At 39.3% G+C, this 17,324-nt stretch overlaps 1 protein-coding gene across 2 annotated transcripts in view; it reads left to right on the plus strand.

Moving 5' to 3' along the window:
• Positions 1 to 1,922: 1,922 nt before the first annotated feature.
• The window catches only part of LOC127448341 (integral membrane protein GPR155-like), a 51,334-nt gene continuing 35,932 nt past the window's right edge, over positions 1,923 to 17,324 (plus strand). For both annotated transcript variants that reach the window (XM_051710788.1, XM_051710789.1), the window contains exons 1-5: positions 1,923 to 2,106; positions 6,171 to 6,665; positions 13,164 to 13,563; positions 13,997 to 14,165; positions 16,843 to 16,998. In XM_051710788.1, coding sequence (XP_051566748.1) covers positions 6,236 to 6,665; positions 13,164 to 13,563; positions 13,997 to 14,165; positions 16,843 to 16,998 — 1,155 coding nt within the window. In that variant the 5' untranslated portion in view covers positions 1,923 to 2,106; positions 6,171 to 6,235. The remainder of the gene's footprint in view (positions 2,107 to 6,170; positions 6,666 to 13,163; positions 13,564 to 13,996; positions 14,166 to 16,842; positions 16,999 to 17,324) is intronic.

Below are 17,324 nucleotides of genomic sequence, written 5' to 3' on the forward strand. Positions count from 1 at the left end.
ATCTCTTTAAGATCTTCTCTTACAAGTTAGCAATTATGAATTTTGTTAAGCCAATTTTCCAGACTGCTGATAGTCTATTGTTTGACAATATTGTATGAGGTACATGGTGGGTTACTGTAAAAGATACAGTATAAGGCACAATAATGAAAGATGCAAATTCAATGTAAACCTGAATTGTTAAAGTAACCTATAAACATACATTCCCGTAAGACAACTTACATATGAGGAAAAGCACAAGATATTTATCATAATGGAGACACAATTAGCAGGGCTGAACTGCAATAAACCAGAATAGTATACAAGAAGAGAGGTGAAATAGCAGAACAGGAAAGAGAAAAAGGCTTTTTTTTTTTCTTTTATAAAAAGTGCTTCTATGGTAGGACTAGCAATGTGCATGTGAAAGAGGTCCAGAACTTAAACCAAAAGCACAGAGCACAACACAATTGTAGTCTTTTATATATATATATAATTTTTTCCCCCTGGTTATATCTCATGTACTTTCAGTAAATAATGTTACTGCTACTGTGTATGTAAACTTTCACACCCTTAAACACAAGATTCTTCAATTCTGGTAGTGTAGCAGGTCTTTTCATAATGTATTATCCGGCTCCTGTGAATACTCCTCATAGTAGCTTTATACTGAAAGACAGTTTCTGTATAGCCACATACCATACCATCTAGGCTTCAACAATTATCATTTGAACACTGAACATTTGCACTGTTATTGCCCAAGAAATGATAGGCCAACAGTTAATAGAACACACATTGATCTTTTTGTGACAACATGTTCCAATAGTGCGGTAAGTTGTCACACTAGTACAGTCTATGGTATGGAACCTGCCATTAATGAGCCTATTGTACAGTACAGCCTTTTCAGCAAAAACAATAAACCATAAAATAAAAAAACATTTTATGAAACAGCAAAAATGTTAAAGCCTAGCATACAAAACTATCAAACCATTGTTTTGTCCAACAAATATTCAAATTACTAAATTGTATAAATTTACAACATTTAAAACATATGTGACAACTTGCCCCAACCTGACATACTCTTGTACTTAGAACACATTTCAACCTTTTCGTTAAAATCTACCTTTATTATATAGTTGATCATCAGAAATTAACAAGGGCTCGGGGCAAAAATATCAAGAAAAGTGATCAAAATGCCTCCAGAATTCAAAATGAGCAAAATTGCCCCTGTAATGAATGCCACTGTGTTAATTCCCCATCTGATATATTTCTTAATATTTTATTCTAAGCCTAGGTATGAATATTATTGAATGAAATGTATGATCATTTATGTTAATGAATAGATTAATATTAGTAGGTCACATTTAGAATGACACATAGTCTATTTTTATATGATTAGAAAAAATATGCCCTCATAAGGGCAAAAAATACCCATGAAAATCGATCAAGGGGCAAATGGGAAAGTTCATTCCTGACGCTGTAGCTGACCTTTGCCTTAATCTCTGTTCAATTGTTTACCTAACAGCTATAGCAAAAACATGACGAAATTTAAGTTTGTATAGAATTTACATATAATATGCTTATTTATGAGGGGTTGAAACTGCGTGTTTGGAAAAAGCCACTGCTAGAGAAAAAAACACATTTCTGTAGTTTTAACGTAAAGCGGTACATTGTAAATATATTTCACATAGAGAAATGCTGCACTCTAGCGCCTGGATTCAGGAACAACACCATTTTTCAGAATTAGAATAATAAAATTACCAATTTAAAAAATCTTATTCAGTGTAAACATTCTTCCCATTTGAGCGGGATATTTCATATAAAGTGTGTTCTGAACTATTGTGCAGAGCACCATGTGTAGGGTCCATGTGCTCGCGCGCGCATGCGCAGAGTGCTCGCGCGCTGTTCGTGTGTGATTGGAGAAATGAACTTCAAGTTCGCTTCACTGGAGCAGTGTGTGTTCACTATGAGATGACGAGACATACAGCACACGGAGAAGATTCGATGTGGAACAGGACAGGATGTTAGATCGCGGCTCATGTTGAGACAGTTTGAGTGAAAGAGTGTTTGTGTGTTTCACACACACCTGGTCGGATCAGCGCAACTGTGCGGGATTTCCAGGAATCAGCTGATCCGGTGAGTCTGTCAACAACGCAAACACAACCAATGTGCTTTCCCCCAGCATATCTAAAGAGGACCATCAGGACTTCAGATGAAGTGGTTATAACAAATACAATTTAGTTGGGTACTTAAAGTTTATATACTACAAAAACCTCTGGTGCAGTGCACTAAAAAAAAAAAAAAAGATAGGTTGTATTTACTTAAAATATATTTGTAGAATTTTTGCATCACACTTTTTAAGTAAATGCAACTTATGGTCCTTTTATGTCAGCATAACTAGAAAACCTTTGTTAAATATATACAAATGTATCAGTTCATTCAACTTTATTTACTTAAAAAGGGGATGTCACACAAATAAGACTTGACAACAAATTGCACATTGTTTAAAATTAACATTTGTTTCTATTTAATTTAATTGTGTCAAAATAAAATTACAGGTCTGGCATCAAACAAGCGCAGATAAAGCTGCACTTCATCTATGTACATTTACATGCGCATGGAAAATTACTAGATTATACAGGACCCTAATGGTGACTACACGAAACAACCAATTACAGTACAACAACATCAATACCACTAAAAGAGCTAAAATCTCTATGAATTATTAATAACAACTAAGTAAATGCCCCAATAAGTTCCTGTTGACCAAACAAACTGCTTAAACTATTCAAGTGAAAGGGCTTATGGGTATTTCCCACAACCTCAGTTCTGTACTCGATCGTTTGAGTTAGTAGTACTTAAAACCTTAAAGAAGTTCAAGTTACTCACAAATAAGGATGTGACGCTATCAAATTTTCATTTCACGATAACTGCTGAAGCATTTGTCACGGTATACAGTATTATCACGGTATTGTATTGAATTACAAAACGGGTTGGAAGATTAATCCACTTTATTGTTGTTCTTAATGACAAGATTTAGTTACTTGTTTTTACTTTTTTAATTAAATGATCACAAAGAAAGTAACTTTGCAAAGATCAAACCATATAAGATTCAAAGAGACATGGTGGCTTTCAAAAGTCTTGAGTCCAGTGCTTCTATTTCACGTTTATCTAATTTATTACAGTTTATTTTCATTGCAAATGAAAAAGTAACAACAATGATAACATTTTGAGGGAAATTTTTAAATGTAAAAGAATCATGAATTTCAGAGTTTCCTAGTAGTTTGGTATGTCCTCCTATTACTGTAAGAGTGAGAATGTTGGGAATGTTGATTTATTGATGGAAACGCTACAGTGTATTCAGAAAAATCTAAACAATTTGTTTAATAAGTTATCTAAAAATTTTCACTGTATTTTGAAGCACTCATGACAACATCATTGTGCATGTTAATTATCACGGTATACCTTATTATTATTATTATTATTATTATTATTGTTATTATTATTTATTTATTTGTATCCCCTTTTCTCCCCAATTTGGCATGCCCAATTCCCACTACTTAGTCGGTCCTCGTGGTGGTGCGGTTACTCACCTCAATCCGGGTGGCGGAGGACAAGTCTCAGTTGCCTCCGCTTCTGAGACCGTCAGTCCACTCATCTTATCACGTGGCTCATTGTGCATGACACTGTGGAGACTCGCAGCATGTGGAGGCTCATGCTACTCTCGCACAACTTACCACACACCCCATTAAGAGCAAGAACCACTAATCACGACCACGAGGATGTTATCCCATGTGACTCTACCCTCTGTAGCAACTTGGCCAATTTGGTTGCTTAGGAGACCTGGCTGGAGTGACTCAGCACACCCTGGATACGAACTCGTGACTCCAGGGGTGGTAGTCAGCATCAGTACTCGCTGAGCTACCCAGGCCCCGGTATACCTTATTATTGAATATCAGCAAATATCTACTCACAATTATTCTTTTACTTTATGTATCACTCTAAGTTCACCTTAGTGGTTTATTTTCATATGTTATGGTTGTTTAGCCAACAAATCTTTTTTTCAGTGTGGGAGGTTTGACTAAACGCATGGGTCATTTACAAATAAGGTTGTCCGAGGTGATAAAAATGAGAAATATTTTAAAAATGTAGTTTTAAACACGTGAGAAAATACATTTTTGTGTACATTTTAGTTTCATAGATTTTTGAAAAACGATTTGAGTTAAAAAATGTCCTTGCACCTTGAACACATATACGCATGTACACATAATAATTAATAAAAGAAAAATGTTTTCTAACATATTTTATAGTATATATTATATATATATATATATATATATATATATATATATATACACCGATCAGCCACAACATTAGAACCACCTGCCTAATATTGTGTAGGTCTCCCTCGTGCCACCAAAACAGTGCCAACCCGCATCCTCTGTTGACCTCTCTAATCAACAAGGCATTTCCATCCACAGAACTGCCGCTCACTGGATGTTTTTTGTTTTTGGCACCATTCAGAGTAAATTCTAGAGACTGTTGTGCGTGAAAATCCCAGGAGATCAGCAGATACAGAAATACTCGAACCAGCCCATCTGGCACCAACAAACATGCCACAGTCCAAATCACTGAGATCACATTTTTTCCCCATTCTGATGGTTGATGTGATCATTAACTAAAGCTCCTGACCCATATCTGCATGATTTTATGCACTGCACTGCTGCCACACGATTGGCTGATTAGATAATCGCATGATTGTTGATGTTAGATGGGCTGGTTTGAGTATTTCTGTATCTGCTAATCTCCTGGGATTTTCACAAACAACAGTCTCTAGAATTTACTCCGAATGGTGCCAGAAACATAAAACATCTAGCGAGGGGCAGTTCTGTGGATGGAAATGCCTTTTTGATGAGAGAGGTGGACAGACTGGTTCAAACTGACAAAGTCTACGGTAACTCAGATAACCACTCTGTACAATTGTGGTGAGAAGAATATCATGTCTGAATGCTGTTCTGAGATGTGGGTTGGCGCTGTTTTGGCAGCATGAGGGGGACCTACACAATATTAGGCAGGTGGTTAAGCAGATGCTTAAATCCTGTTTTCTCAACAACTGAGTATAGTCGCATATCTTCAGCAATAAATACTCCAATGGCGTTCATTATCGCTTTAGCTCTGTCTGAGCTTGCAGTGAGAGGCTGCTTGAGTGCTTGTAATGGCTGTTTATGCTTTGATCCCGTAAGTTCAAGAGACACATATGGATGATGTCACTGCAAATGATTCATCATGATGTGCTTCCTGAGACCGACTTTTTGAGAGCCGACACACAGCCTTCGTCCCGTTCACTACTCATTACCCAGTATTAATGTAGCTGACTGAGAAACAATAATGCTCCCAAACAACAGATTTTAGAGACGGCGTTGGGTCTCTGGTGGGTGGGTTTGATCTCTGGCTTATTTACGTCTGACATATTTATATTTTGTTTAGTTCCATCACAGTTGGGAAAAATAGCAAGCTAGCTAGTATAAACTTCACATGCATTTATCTGATCTGCAGTTTCTTATTTACAGTGTGGTGCTCTGTTCTGTTAATTTTGGTTTCGTGCGGCCCCGTGTTGCTCTGCAACCTATGTGGTTTGTGTTGTTCATTATATGTTGTTTTAATATTGGTTTCACGCAAACTAAGATATATGCAATCATTCGTGTGACTGCATGTACCGTACCGAACGCCCTGTATCCGTTCAAGCCCTAATTTTCAAGTATGTCTTATTTGTCCATATATGTTTAGGACCACTGTATGTATTGTCTATGTGCAGCAAAAAGTTTGACTAGATACAGGACAGATATCTACAGTTGGGCTCAACAATAAGGATGACCCGTTGACGGAACTTCCACTTGCCCTATCGGGCCATTTTTTAATTTTTTTATTTTCTTATTTTTTGTGTGGAGGGGCCAGTGACAATGTTGGCAGGTCAAGTAAAAATCTGAAGTAGTGGCCTGACAGGGACAGCACAAAAAAAATCCTTAATAGAATCCTAAATAGACCTACACTATATAAGAAAATGTAATGAATTTGTATGTTACATTATATAATAAAATCCTGAATAGACCTATATATTTCATGTATTTTTTGTGTCCTAATGAAATAATGCACAAATTTGTCTTTTGTATGAACTACTGAACAGTTTCTTTACTTTTCAGAGTGTTTAATTACTTGGCATTTGTTGACCCGTCCACACTGCTGTGAGGGGCCTTTGATCAAGCACATGATGGATCTATCAGTCAATATCTCTATCTCCAGCAGCAGGGATGAATCTGACCCCCCCTCTGTCCCGCCACCCAGCATGTCCATTGATAAACTCTTCCCTGCTCTGCTTGAATGTTTTGGGATCATTCTCTGTGGATATGTTGCTGGCCGTGCAAACATCATCCCGGCTACACAAGCCAATGGACTGGGCAACTTTGTGTCTAAGTTTGCGCTGCCTGCTCTTCTGTTTAAAAACATGGTGCTGCTGGACTTTGGAAATGTAATCTGGCCGTTTTTCTTCAGTATTTTGGTGGCTAAAGTGACTGTGTTCTTTTTTGTGTGTGTACTGACACTTCTGGTGGCAAACAGAGAGAGCTGCTTCTCCAAAGCCGGACTGTTTTCTATATTTGCCACACAGAGTAATGACTTCGCTCTGGGGTTCCCTATAGGTGAGTAAAACAGGACAGCCAAACATATGTAACCTAATGTGTCAAAGACCTACAAGCTTACAAGTACAGTATGCATGTTAAAGGAGGTGAAATGCTTTCCTGAAACTATTATGGGAAATGAAAAAAAAAAAAAAAAAAACCCACAGATCATGAAAAACCTGATCTTCAAAAAAAAAAACAAAAACAAATTCTAAGCTTGTATGTATGTGCATTCTTTCACTTTCATCTTCTCATTGTTTTCACCTTGCTTCACGAGTCTTTAGGCAACATAATCCAAATGTTGCACAGCCAGTTCATTTTGTTTGAGATTTAAGGGATAGTTCACCCAAAAATGAAACTTCTCTTATCATTTACTCACCCTCATGCCATACCAGATGTGTATGACTTTCTTCTTCAGAACACAAACAAAGGTTTTTAGGAGAATATTTCAGCTCTGTAGGTCCATATAATGCAAGTGGGTGGTGACCAGAACTTGGCTCCAAAAAGCACATAATGGCAGCATACAAGTAATCCATAAGACTCCAGTCATTAAATCTATATCTTTGGAAGAGATAAGTGTGAGTGAGAAACAGATTGATACAGTATTTATGTCCTTATTTACTATAAATTCCCTCCCTGCCCAGTAGGTGGTGATATGCACGAAGAATGCGAATTGCCAAAAACAAAAGAAGAATGTGAAAGTAAAAGTTGAGATTTGTGGTTATACAGGACTTAAATATTGATCTGTTTCTTACCCACACTTATATCACTTCAGAAGGATTTAACTACTGGAGTCTTATGGATTACTTTTATGCAGCCTTTATGTGCTTTTTGAGCTTCAAAGTTCTGGTCACCAATCACCATCAGTGTGCACAGCTTTGCACTTCTGATGTTGCTACCGTGCAGACGGAAAAACATCAGCACAGCTGGTGGACTCAAGTGTGTGGGGAAAACTTAGAGATTTTGATGAATCAGAGCTCAACGCATGCACAGCGTTTTAACTTGAGTCCGTTTCAAAAGTATAGCCACTAGACGTAAACAAAATGCTTTTTATCGTGTGATAAAATCGCTTACTAACCCTAAGAAGTAATATGATAATAATAATTCCTTACATTTAAATAGTGCTTTTCTAGGCACTCCAAGCGCTTACCATAGTATTGGGGGAATCTCCTCAACCACCACCAGTGTTCAGCATCCACCTGGATGCCATATACCAACGGCAGCTGTAGTGCACCATGACACTCACCACACACCAGCTATTAGTGTAGAGGAGAGAGTAGTAGATACAGCCATTTCACATGTATAGTGGATTACTAGAAAGCCATGATTTATAAGGGCCAGTGGGCAAATTTGGCCAGGACACTGGGTTTATACCCCTAGTCTTTTACGAGAAGTGCCGTGGGATTTTTAATGACAACAGAGAGTCAGGACCTCGGTTTAATGTCTCATCCGAAAGACGGTGCCTTTTTATAGTATAGTGTCCCCATCACTATATTGGGGTGTTAGGACCCACACAGACCACAGGGTGAGCACCCCCTGCATGCCTCACTAAAACATCTTCCAGCAGCAACCTTGGTTCCTGCATCATTACGCAATTGGGACACATCAGTGGTCACGTGGTCTGAAGCCCTTATACAATCACGGCAATTTATTGGCTGATGGTGCTTAAGTGACGCCCTTAAGGAGCTATGTCACAGGATCCTTAAAAGTGCCCGCCCGCGCCATCATCTCAGATTTTCTTTACTTCAGTGCACGTACCTTGTCTCAGCCCATGTTGTTTCTAGCAACTCAGCGAGGATTATGTTCTCCCTATTTTGTGTGGCAACACGTAAGGACGTCGTTGGAAATGAGCAGCTCTGGCTCTTGTCTTCTCTTGTCCTAAGAAGAAGGATTAGGACGGACACCGGACTTTTCCGGTGCAGCTCTTGTTGGTTTGGAGGAACGGTGGAAAAGGTAGGCACTTATTTTTCTATTTTCTACTATTGTGTCATTCTAGAGAGGTCACGATGTGAATGAGGCAGTTCGGGGCGCAGCCCTGGCCTCTCTTTCTTTCTCCTGTTTTGGAGTGTGATGGGTGTTTTGGCCCAGGGACCAAAGAGGCTTGAAAAGAGCATTTTTGCCAATACAGTGATTGTGAACCGACGTGCTGCATACTTCGTCGGTGTTACTGTTCTCCCTGCGTCCCATCAGGTGATGGTGAGGCTGTGGAACTCATGGATGCACTGCCGTTTTGCGGGAGAAGAGAAGCAAATTGCTTTCTCTGTCCCTATTCAGTGGCGGCATGAATATCACGCTCCTTGCTCCTTTTAAGCTGTGTTAGTTCTACACGCACTGATTTTGCAGTCCTTCCAATCGTTAAGGAGTTGTGATTTTAGTTCACCATCGGTCATGCTCTTACTTCCCTTCTTGTGAGTCCGTCATTTGATACACATCGGACACATGAGAGTCAGCCTAGCGTGACATAATTTGTGTATTGAGGACCAATGGGTTATAATTTGTTTATGTGATGGTTCATAGTTTGTGCATAAGATCATTGGCTCATAATTTGTGTATGGAAGGCCAGTTGGTTAAAGTGCACCTATTATGGTTTTTAAACGTGCCTAATTTTGTTTTAAAGGTCTCATACAATAGGTTTACAGGCATCCAAGGTCAAAAAACACTTTAATTTGCTCATAATTTAAATTGCAGCATTACCTTTTTTTTACCATTGTCTCAAACGACTCATTCAATGATCCGTTCTAAAGGATTCATTCTAAACTCCTTCTTTCAGAGAGCCTACTCTGCTCTGATTGTTCAGATGTCCCAGTCTGTTGTGATTGGTCTACCGCTTACAGCACGTGTCGGAAAGATAACGGCCACTACCATATCTGAGTTTCAGCTCAATCTGAAAAAATGTCTGTTTTACCTTACCAATTTGAGCCCAAGTCCGATAGTGATACATCGGAAGATCGAACCGAACCACCATCGCAACCACGACGAGAACAGTACGTTTCTCAGTGGTAAGTTTATATGTAGTTTGACAATAATGTGAATTAGCTGGTTAGCAGAGGCTAACAGGGTGCACTGGCTGTACATGTAAACAGACCAGAGGCGGATGTTTTGTTACCAAATTACGTAGGTTAGTACAGGAAGTAAGTCTGGAATTACTAACGACTCATTTTAGGTGTTCAGAATCGATTCTTTTGGGTGTCAATAACTCCATATTTCGTGCACTTAGATTTTTGAAACTTTGCAGACTTTTTTACATTCACAAACAGCTGTATAACGCACTACATGAAAGGTAATATTTGAAAAACCATAATAGGTGCTCTTTAATAATTCACCTATTAAAAAAAAAAAACATACATGCAGGTGCCGTTATGTTTAATTCCGTCTCCCCCCATGGCTTACGTTGGGGAATGAACATTAAATATCCAGTACTTGAGTCTTGCCTTTGCCCCCACTGCGTGTCTTAGGGCATGCGTACACTATGCAATGTACAGTACAATGTCAGAATATTGCTCAGTTTCCCTCCGCAGCTTGCGCTGGGGAGCAGGCGTTAAGAATTCTAAACTCGAACTCGGCCTCAGCCTCTGCCTTCATGACCAAGGGTCTCGGGACATGTATAACATAATTCGATGTACAACAAGCACAAGTGTAAACAAAGCACATTGTCAAAAGCACCACACAGTGTCCCCCCGTAGAGAATGCTTGGGCCATTGTGACGAACCAATTTTTCCCAATTTCCCCAATGTTCACACATTCTTCCCCCCTCAAAATGCCAGGGAAGAGATTTTATTTCTATGAGCGTCACTGCTGTAAATAAATATCAGGCCGACCGTTATTCGTGACTGAATATAATAAAGGCAAAAACATTATTAACTCCCATTGCCACAGTAGTTGAGGCACAAAGGCTCCCCTCCCCTGTGTCGCTGATTGCAGGGCAGTCGCCAAAAGACAACAGCGCCGTCTAGTGGTTACACTTTGCGCTACAGAAAATCATGCCTTAATTCCACCGTCTAGCAGCTTGGCAGTAGTTACAAAACGTATCGAATTGTGTAATTTGAATGATAACCCACGGTTATGTCATTCAGTTCAGGCGGGCACCGCCAATGCACAATGGGGTTATTTCATTAGAGGTTTCTGTTCAGGAAGCCCTGTTCTTGACTCAGGAAATTTGCTATCTCTTGCTGAAAGAGGCAATAGAAGAGATTCCCCCTTCTCAAAGAAAATGCATTTTTTACAGCTGTTATTTCCTGAAATAAAGTTGGCGGCTTGCATCCCATTCTGGATTTAAGATGTTTACATTTAACTCTAATAAAATGTTGATTGTAAAAACAAATAGTCACAAATGCACCTGGGGGACTGTTTTGTGACAATAGATCTGAAGACAAAAAATACTATTTTGTGACAATAGAATACAATATTCACATTTAGATTGTGCCGAATCATTTTCTCAGATTCTCTTTTGGGGTCAAAGCATACCAGTTTTGTGTCCTTCCTTTAGTATTTGCTTTGGCACCACGCACATTCACAAAATGCATGGATGCAACTCTGATGCCCTTGAGGCTTCAAGGCATCTGCATTTTGAAATATCTCGATGATTGGTTGGTGTTAGCTCACTCAGAGTGTCTGGCTGCCCAACATCGAGATTCATTCTCAGCCATTTGAACAATCTAGGGCTGCGAGTCAACTTGGACGAGAGCGTCCTGTTACCGAGGCAACAGACTCTGTTTCTAGGTGTAGAGCTGGACTTGCTGGCGATGAAGGCGCGCCTGTCTCCAGCTCGCATTAGTCACCAGTGTCTAGCGATGTTCAGAGTGGGATGTGCTGCTTCTGTGAGAACATTTCACAAGCTGTTGGGGCTTATGATCATGGCGTCCGCTGTCATTCCCCTTGCATGCAAGACCTTTTCAGTGCTGTATGAACTCCATAAAGGGACCTTAACCACTGAGGCATGCACTTCGTCCCTTCAGAGTGACACGTGGGTGTTACCAAGTTCTGTTGCCATGGAAACTAACCCGCTTTCTGATGTTAGGCGTTCCGTGGGACAGGTGTGTCACCGCAAAGTGAGAATGGCAGACACCTCCTCTGTGGGTTGGGGTACATCCTTTCGCTCGCAGACTAATAATTTGCAGTTCTTCTCTCTTTTCCCATTTGAGACGGAGGAGCATGAAAGGTTACATATGCTTTGCTCAATGTGGGCTCTGTGTGTTTATGTTGACCATACTAGCCAGTGGCGCAAGTCAAAGCAGTTGTTCGTGTGCTTTGTTGGTCACAACAGAGGTGTTTCGGTGTATAAGGAGAGACCGTCTCATTGGCTTGTTGATGCAGTTTTGAGTGCTTATGAGGTGCACGGGTTGCCTTCGCCTCTGGGTATTTAAGCCCAATCTACAAAGATTGTGGCATCCTCATGAGCTTTGGATAGAGTTGCATCCTTAGAGGACATTTGTATGTGCGTCAGGGTGGTCCTTTCCACATACTTTTGTTAGATTTTATAATCTGGATGAGAGTTTGACTCCTGCTTCCCAGGTTCTCTCTGTTGGAACAGGAGTAAATTCATAATTTTTATATATTTTAGCTTGCTTGTGCGCCGCTGTATGCTTGCCATACGGGCTTAGACAGTTGACCGCTACTGTTCGCATGGCATGAGGGTATTCGTTCCCAATTGTGTAATGACTCAGCGTAAAGTTCTTACAATAGGGAATGTCTCGGTTACATAATCCAGAGTGGAACGAGACTATGTCTGCCTTTTTTGCAGAAAATCTGGAGATGATGGCACAGGCGGTAATTTTTAAGGAGCCCGTGGCGTAGCTCCTGACGGCACAGCCAATAAATTGCCGTGATTGTATAAGGGCTTCAGACCATGTGACCACTGGCTTATCCCAATTGCATAATGACGCAGTGTCTCATTGCCACTCATGGAATCAAGGTTACACAAATAACCAAGACATTTTATCCCAGAAGGTCTCCCATCCAAGTACTGGCCAAGCTCAACCCTGCACAGCTTCAGTGTGTAACAAGGCGAGAGCTGTAAGGTAATATGCAATTTTACAACATTGCCATGACGACGTAAATCCATAATCCCGGTAAACAATTTTATAAACAACTTTACAGCTTAAATATTCTAAGTAATACAGAGTTTTAACGGAGTTTAAAATCTTAAGCTTCATATTTATGCCTCTGAAAATTTTCCCCCTTCAATTCCATTGTAAGATCCTCACTGTAACCACGATTTTTGCTTTTTTTAAAGAAGGGATGAAAGTAGTCCAAATATTTGATGAGAGAATTTTTTTTTGTCCTCCTAATCTTTCATCATAATGTAATATCTTTCCAGCTGACACCAAGCCCTTTTATTTTTCAACCCCTCCCCTCCAGCCACCTGTCATGCCACTTTTCTTGATCCAATCACTACCCAACGGATACATTTTTTTTTTTTCTCATTGTATATGATTCACTCAAATGTAAAATGGTTTGCAAATGCTGTTTCATGTTGACTTTAGGTGTATCTAATAGTAATTTACTCTGTGTCCTTCACAGTTGAAGCTCTGTACCAAAACACCCATCCTGAGTATCTGCAGTACATCTACCTGGTGGCCCCCGTCTCCCTCATGGTCCTAAACCCACTGGGCTTTGCCTTCTGTGAGATACAAAGATGGAGGACTGGTGAACCTCACCAGCACAGCAAGCTGCATGTGCTGGGTGTGGTGGTCCTTCAAGTTTTCAAGAACCCCATTGTGTTTATGGTGGTGATTGGAGTCATTTCTCACTTCCTGCTGGGCCAGAAGATCCCACCCTTCATGGAGGAGTTTATAGATGGTTTGGCTAACTCATTTGGAGGAGTGGCGCTGTTTTATCTGGGTCTGTCCATGGTGGGCCAGCTGAAGAAGCTCACTCGCTCTACTGTGGTGGCTCTTATTCTGCTCATCACGGCAAAACTGTGAGTCTGTCATGCAAATGTTGTGTGTATGCAATGTGTATGGAGTAAGCAACTAAAGTCTGGAGTGTAGTCCCCACCCCCCCCCCACCACAGTAGCTCTCAAGTCTCATTCACACATGCGCACATTCTAGCCTGGTGTGTAACTGGACAAGTGAGAACCAATGACATTTGACTTCAGTCTTGGTGCATTTTGTCGAATTCCAGCGTGAACGTGATTGTTGTGCATGTTAAATTCCAATAAAATTTTGCTATACAAATAAGGTAGTTTTCAATGCCATGAATTTGTCTAATTTTCCAATGAATCAGTGCATTGGCTTATGTTTAATGGAAATACATTGACTGCAGTTTGACTTCGAAAGCCTCTTTTTGTATTGTCTAATCAATGCTTTACTCATCTGCCACAGTAAAATCTTTGTATTATCGCTCTAAATAGGCTGATGATGCCTCTGATCTGTCGAGGGATGGTTGAGTTGTTGGACTGTGGAAACACCAGCTCACTGAACCACACCAGTCTGTCAAACTACGCCTTCCTGTATGGAGTTTTCCCTACTGCTCCTAGTGTGGCCATATATGCGTCCCATTACAATATGGAGCTGGAAGTGGTATGTGGATTGTGTAAATTTTTTGCACCTATGCTTATGTTCATGGCCCCAAAAGTATTTGGAATTCTTAAAAATGGATGTCACTGCGAAAAACAGTATGAAAGCAATTACAATTTATTTACAAAAAAAGAAAAGCATAACTTTTAAATAAAGGCAAAAAGAATGTAGACACTTTGTGGTTGTTAAACGTTAGTGGAACATGTTCATAGTTCTTGTCACCTGTAGTTACTCTGCTAGGACACCTGTGTGAAATTGAGGGGAACTGTACGGTGGCTGTGAAGTGCAAAACAAAACGACAAATCTAAATAGGCAACGGTAAATCTAAAATCAAAATAATTCAGAGACACAACAACAAATCATAAAACTCAACGCCAAATCCTGAAACACAACGGCAAGACAGGAAACAAGTCAGTCAAACAGAAAGGCTAGGCATCATAGCTTCTCACCTGACTGGCTGTGTGAATGTATCTAGTCCTTTATTCATGATTGGTTCACTGATTATTTCAGAAATCCATGCCAAATGCTCACTGACTGAAAAACTGAATAATTTGGTAGTAATGATGATCTTAATAAAACAGGAACTGGACACTTTAGAACACAGAGCAAAAATAAAGGGATATTGGTACTGTAGGTACGATATTCACCTACAGAAAGAGATGTCTAAAAGTCCACAAACTGTGCTAAAACTTTGGTGGCATCCAAGCATTCATTCAATTGACTTGCATGTTCTAACATAACTGTTTTCTGTTATTAAAATTTTTTTCCCCCCGAATTATAAAGGTTCTGGTTGCTGCCAATGAATAAATTGACTTATAATAGGTGAGATTCACCCAGTTAGTCCAATTATATGGATACAGGATTCAATTATTTTACAAAAACATTACTAAAATTCATCAAAATGTTATTTTTACATTCCGAAGGTTGTAGTAGACTTCCACTGGTGTAAATGACTAATTTACTTTATGAATTTAAGTTATTTATTAAAAAAAATATTGAATATTGTATTTGTTTCATTGTACATACTGGGAAATCTCACCTAAAGTCAGCCTATATATTAGCAGCATACTATAATCTTGGCAAATTTCAGTGAATTTTTCACAATGGCAGCCTGGCAGCCTATTGCAACCTTTTGAATATGAAAATGCTTTTTTAATAACAATGTTTGTTGTATTAGAATGTCAAGTCAATTGAATGACCGACATTTTAGTACAGGATGTGGACTTTTTATTTAGACAATACCTTTCAAGGTTATCAGCCCCGGTAGGAGCATATCAATTCTTACCTAAAACTAACTTTGCCCCACTCGCTTTGTTTGCCCTCTGTGTTCTAAATTATCGCGTTCCTGTTTTACTGAGTGAGAAACCACTCCAAATGATTCAGTTTTTCAGTCAGTGAGCTTTTGGCAGGAATTTTGAAATAATCAGTAAATCAATCATGTAGAAAGGGTGAGACACCATCCATACAGCCAATCAGGTGAGAAGCTATGGTTACAACTGACTGACTTCTCATTGTGTTTTTTGATTAGTTGTTTTGTTTTGCACTTCAGGGCCACTGTAGAATTTACTTCATACATCCACTAAAATCACCTTGTCATTTACCTTACCTTATAGTAAGTTACAACTTAAACTAGTTATAGCGTAAATGGGCACTAAGTTACAGTTTACGCACCACTAAATATTTGAGTGTTGCTACAGATATCTCCGACCTGGAGTAGCGTTTGGAATAGAAATGCAGTCTGATTGAATGAAATCAATGAGCTCATATTTTGCATGACAGACTTAAATTCTTTAGACATATGATGTTCACATGTATGAACTGTTTAAAATGTTATTTTTAATTAAAATAATTTTTTAATTAACATTTATTACATTTTATTTTTCAATGGAAATAACATGCTAAAATTGAAATATTCGGCTTTTCAAGACTTCTGATTACAAATTTAAGTCTGCTTATTGGGTCAATAAAGGTAAAAAGGTAAACATCATATTATATGACTACACGCTTTACGGACAGCTTACAACCTTCTAGCAAAGTCTTGCATTAAGAACGTGGTGCAACCGAATAAAGCACTGACTTGGTTACAAACTAACTAGTAATTACTAGTAGTTTTCATTTTTAGTTCATTCGGAGCAGAAACAGTATTGTTTCATTCCGATTGCGGCATTTCAAAATGGAACTGGTTAGAGCTAAATAAAGTATGGTTAATAATGTTCTTTTTAAAATGACAGCACTCTATACTAAGGGTGGGTGATAAATCAGTTGCAGTGTTGCCAGATCTCGCAGGAGAAACAAGTGACCTGGTGTGGAAAAACAATCCCAATTAAGCAACTTGTCTCACCAAAATAAGCAAAAATAAGATTTCCTCCTTGAACATTTCTATTCCCTGGTTAATAAGCCCTTAGTTTGATCTTGACATCCCAACTTTAGTGAGCGCTTAAGCAGAGCTGGTGCAACCCCACACAGCTGATGAAGAGCAATTTCAGGAATGGCTCAGAAAAGTTTAGTTCTGAGAAAAGCTCTAGCATAATTTGTTTTCTTATTTTGTTATCTAATGCAATGACTTTCTTACATTTTGAAGTGTAACTCAAGTATCCAAATTGGAGCCACTGTACGGGAATTGTCAATCATGATATGTAGTGATCAACAGTTCTTCACTGAATTGATTTGTCCACTGTAGGTAACCTCAGGTATGGTGATCAGCACATTTCTCTCCGCTCCCATCATGTATGTTTCTGCCTGGCTGTTGACGATCCCATGGATGGACCCAATGCAGCTAGCATCAGCACTACAGAATGTGAGCTTCAACATCAGCATTATCAGCCTCTTTGCACTGGTGAGTGTCGACACGCTTACCCACAGAAAGACCTCTCTGTTTTCATTTCTCTTTCTTTCACCCTCATTATTTTGTCTTGCTCTGCTTCCTCTTAAAAACATGATTTGCTACAGTGTGTTGATCATGTAATTGTCCCTCGGTGGGGGCATGTGTTTGTGTTGCTGCTGCTTTAATGCAGGTGATTATTATGGGATAAAGGTAAATGTGTGTTATTATCAGTATTACCGCAGGTGTTGTGGAAACCGGGAGTAAATGGATTCTCACGCTGTGGGAAGTCTGTAATGATGGCAGTCTAATCGGGTTTGTTTAATTGTAGACATTTGAGA

The sequence above is a fragment of the Myxocyprinus asiaticus genome, chromosome 11 (assembly GCF_019703515.2).
Source record: "Myxocyprinus asiaticus isolate MX2 ecotype Aquarium Trade chromosome 11, UBuf_Myxa_2, whole genome shotgun sequence".
Taxonomy (NCBI): Eukaryota; Metazoa; Chordata; class Actinopteri; order Cypriniformes; family Catostomidae; genus Myxocyprinus; species Myxocyprinus asiaticus.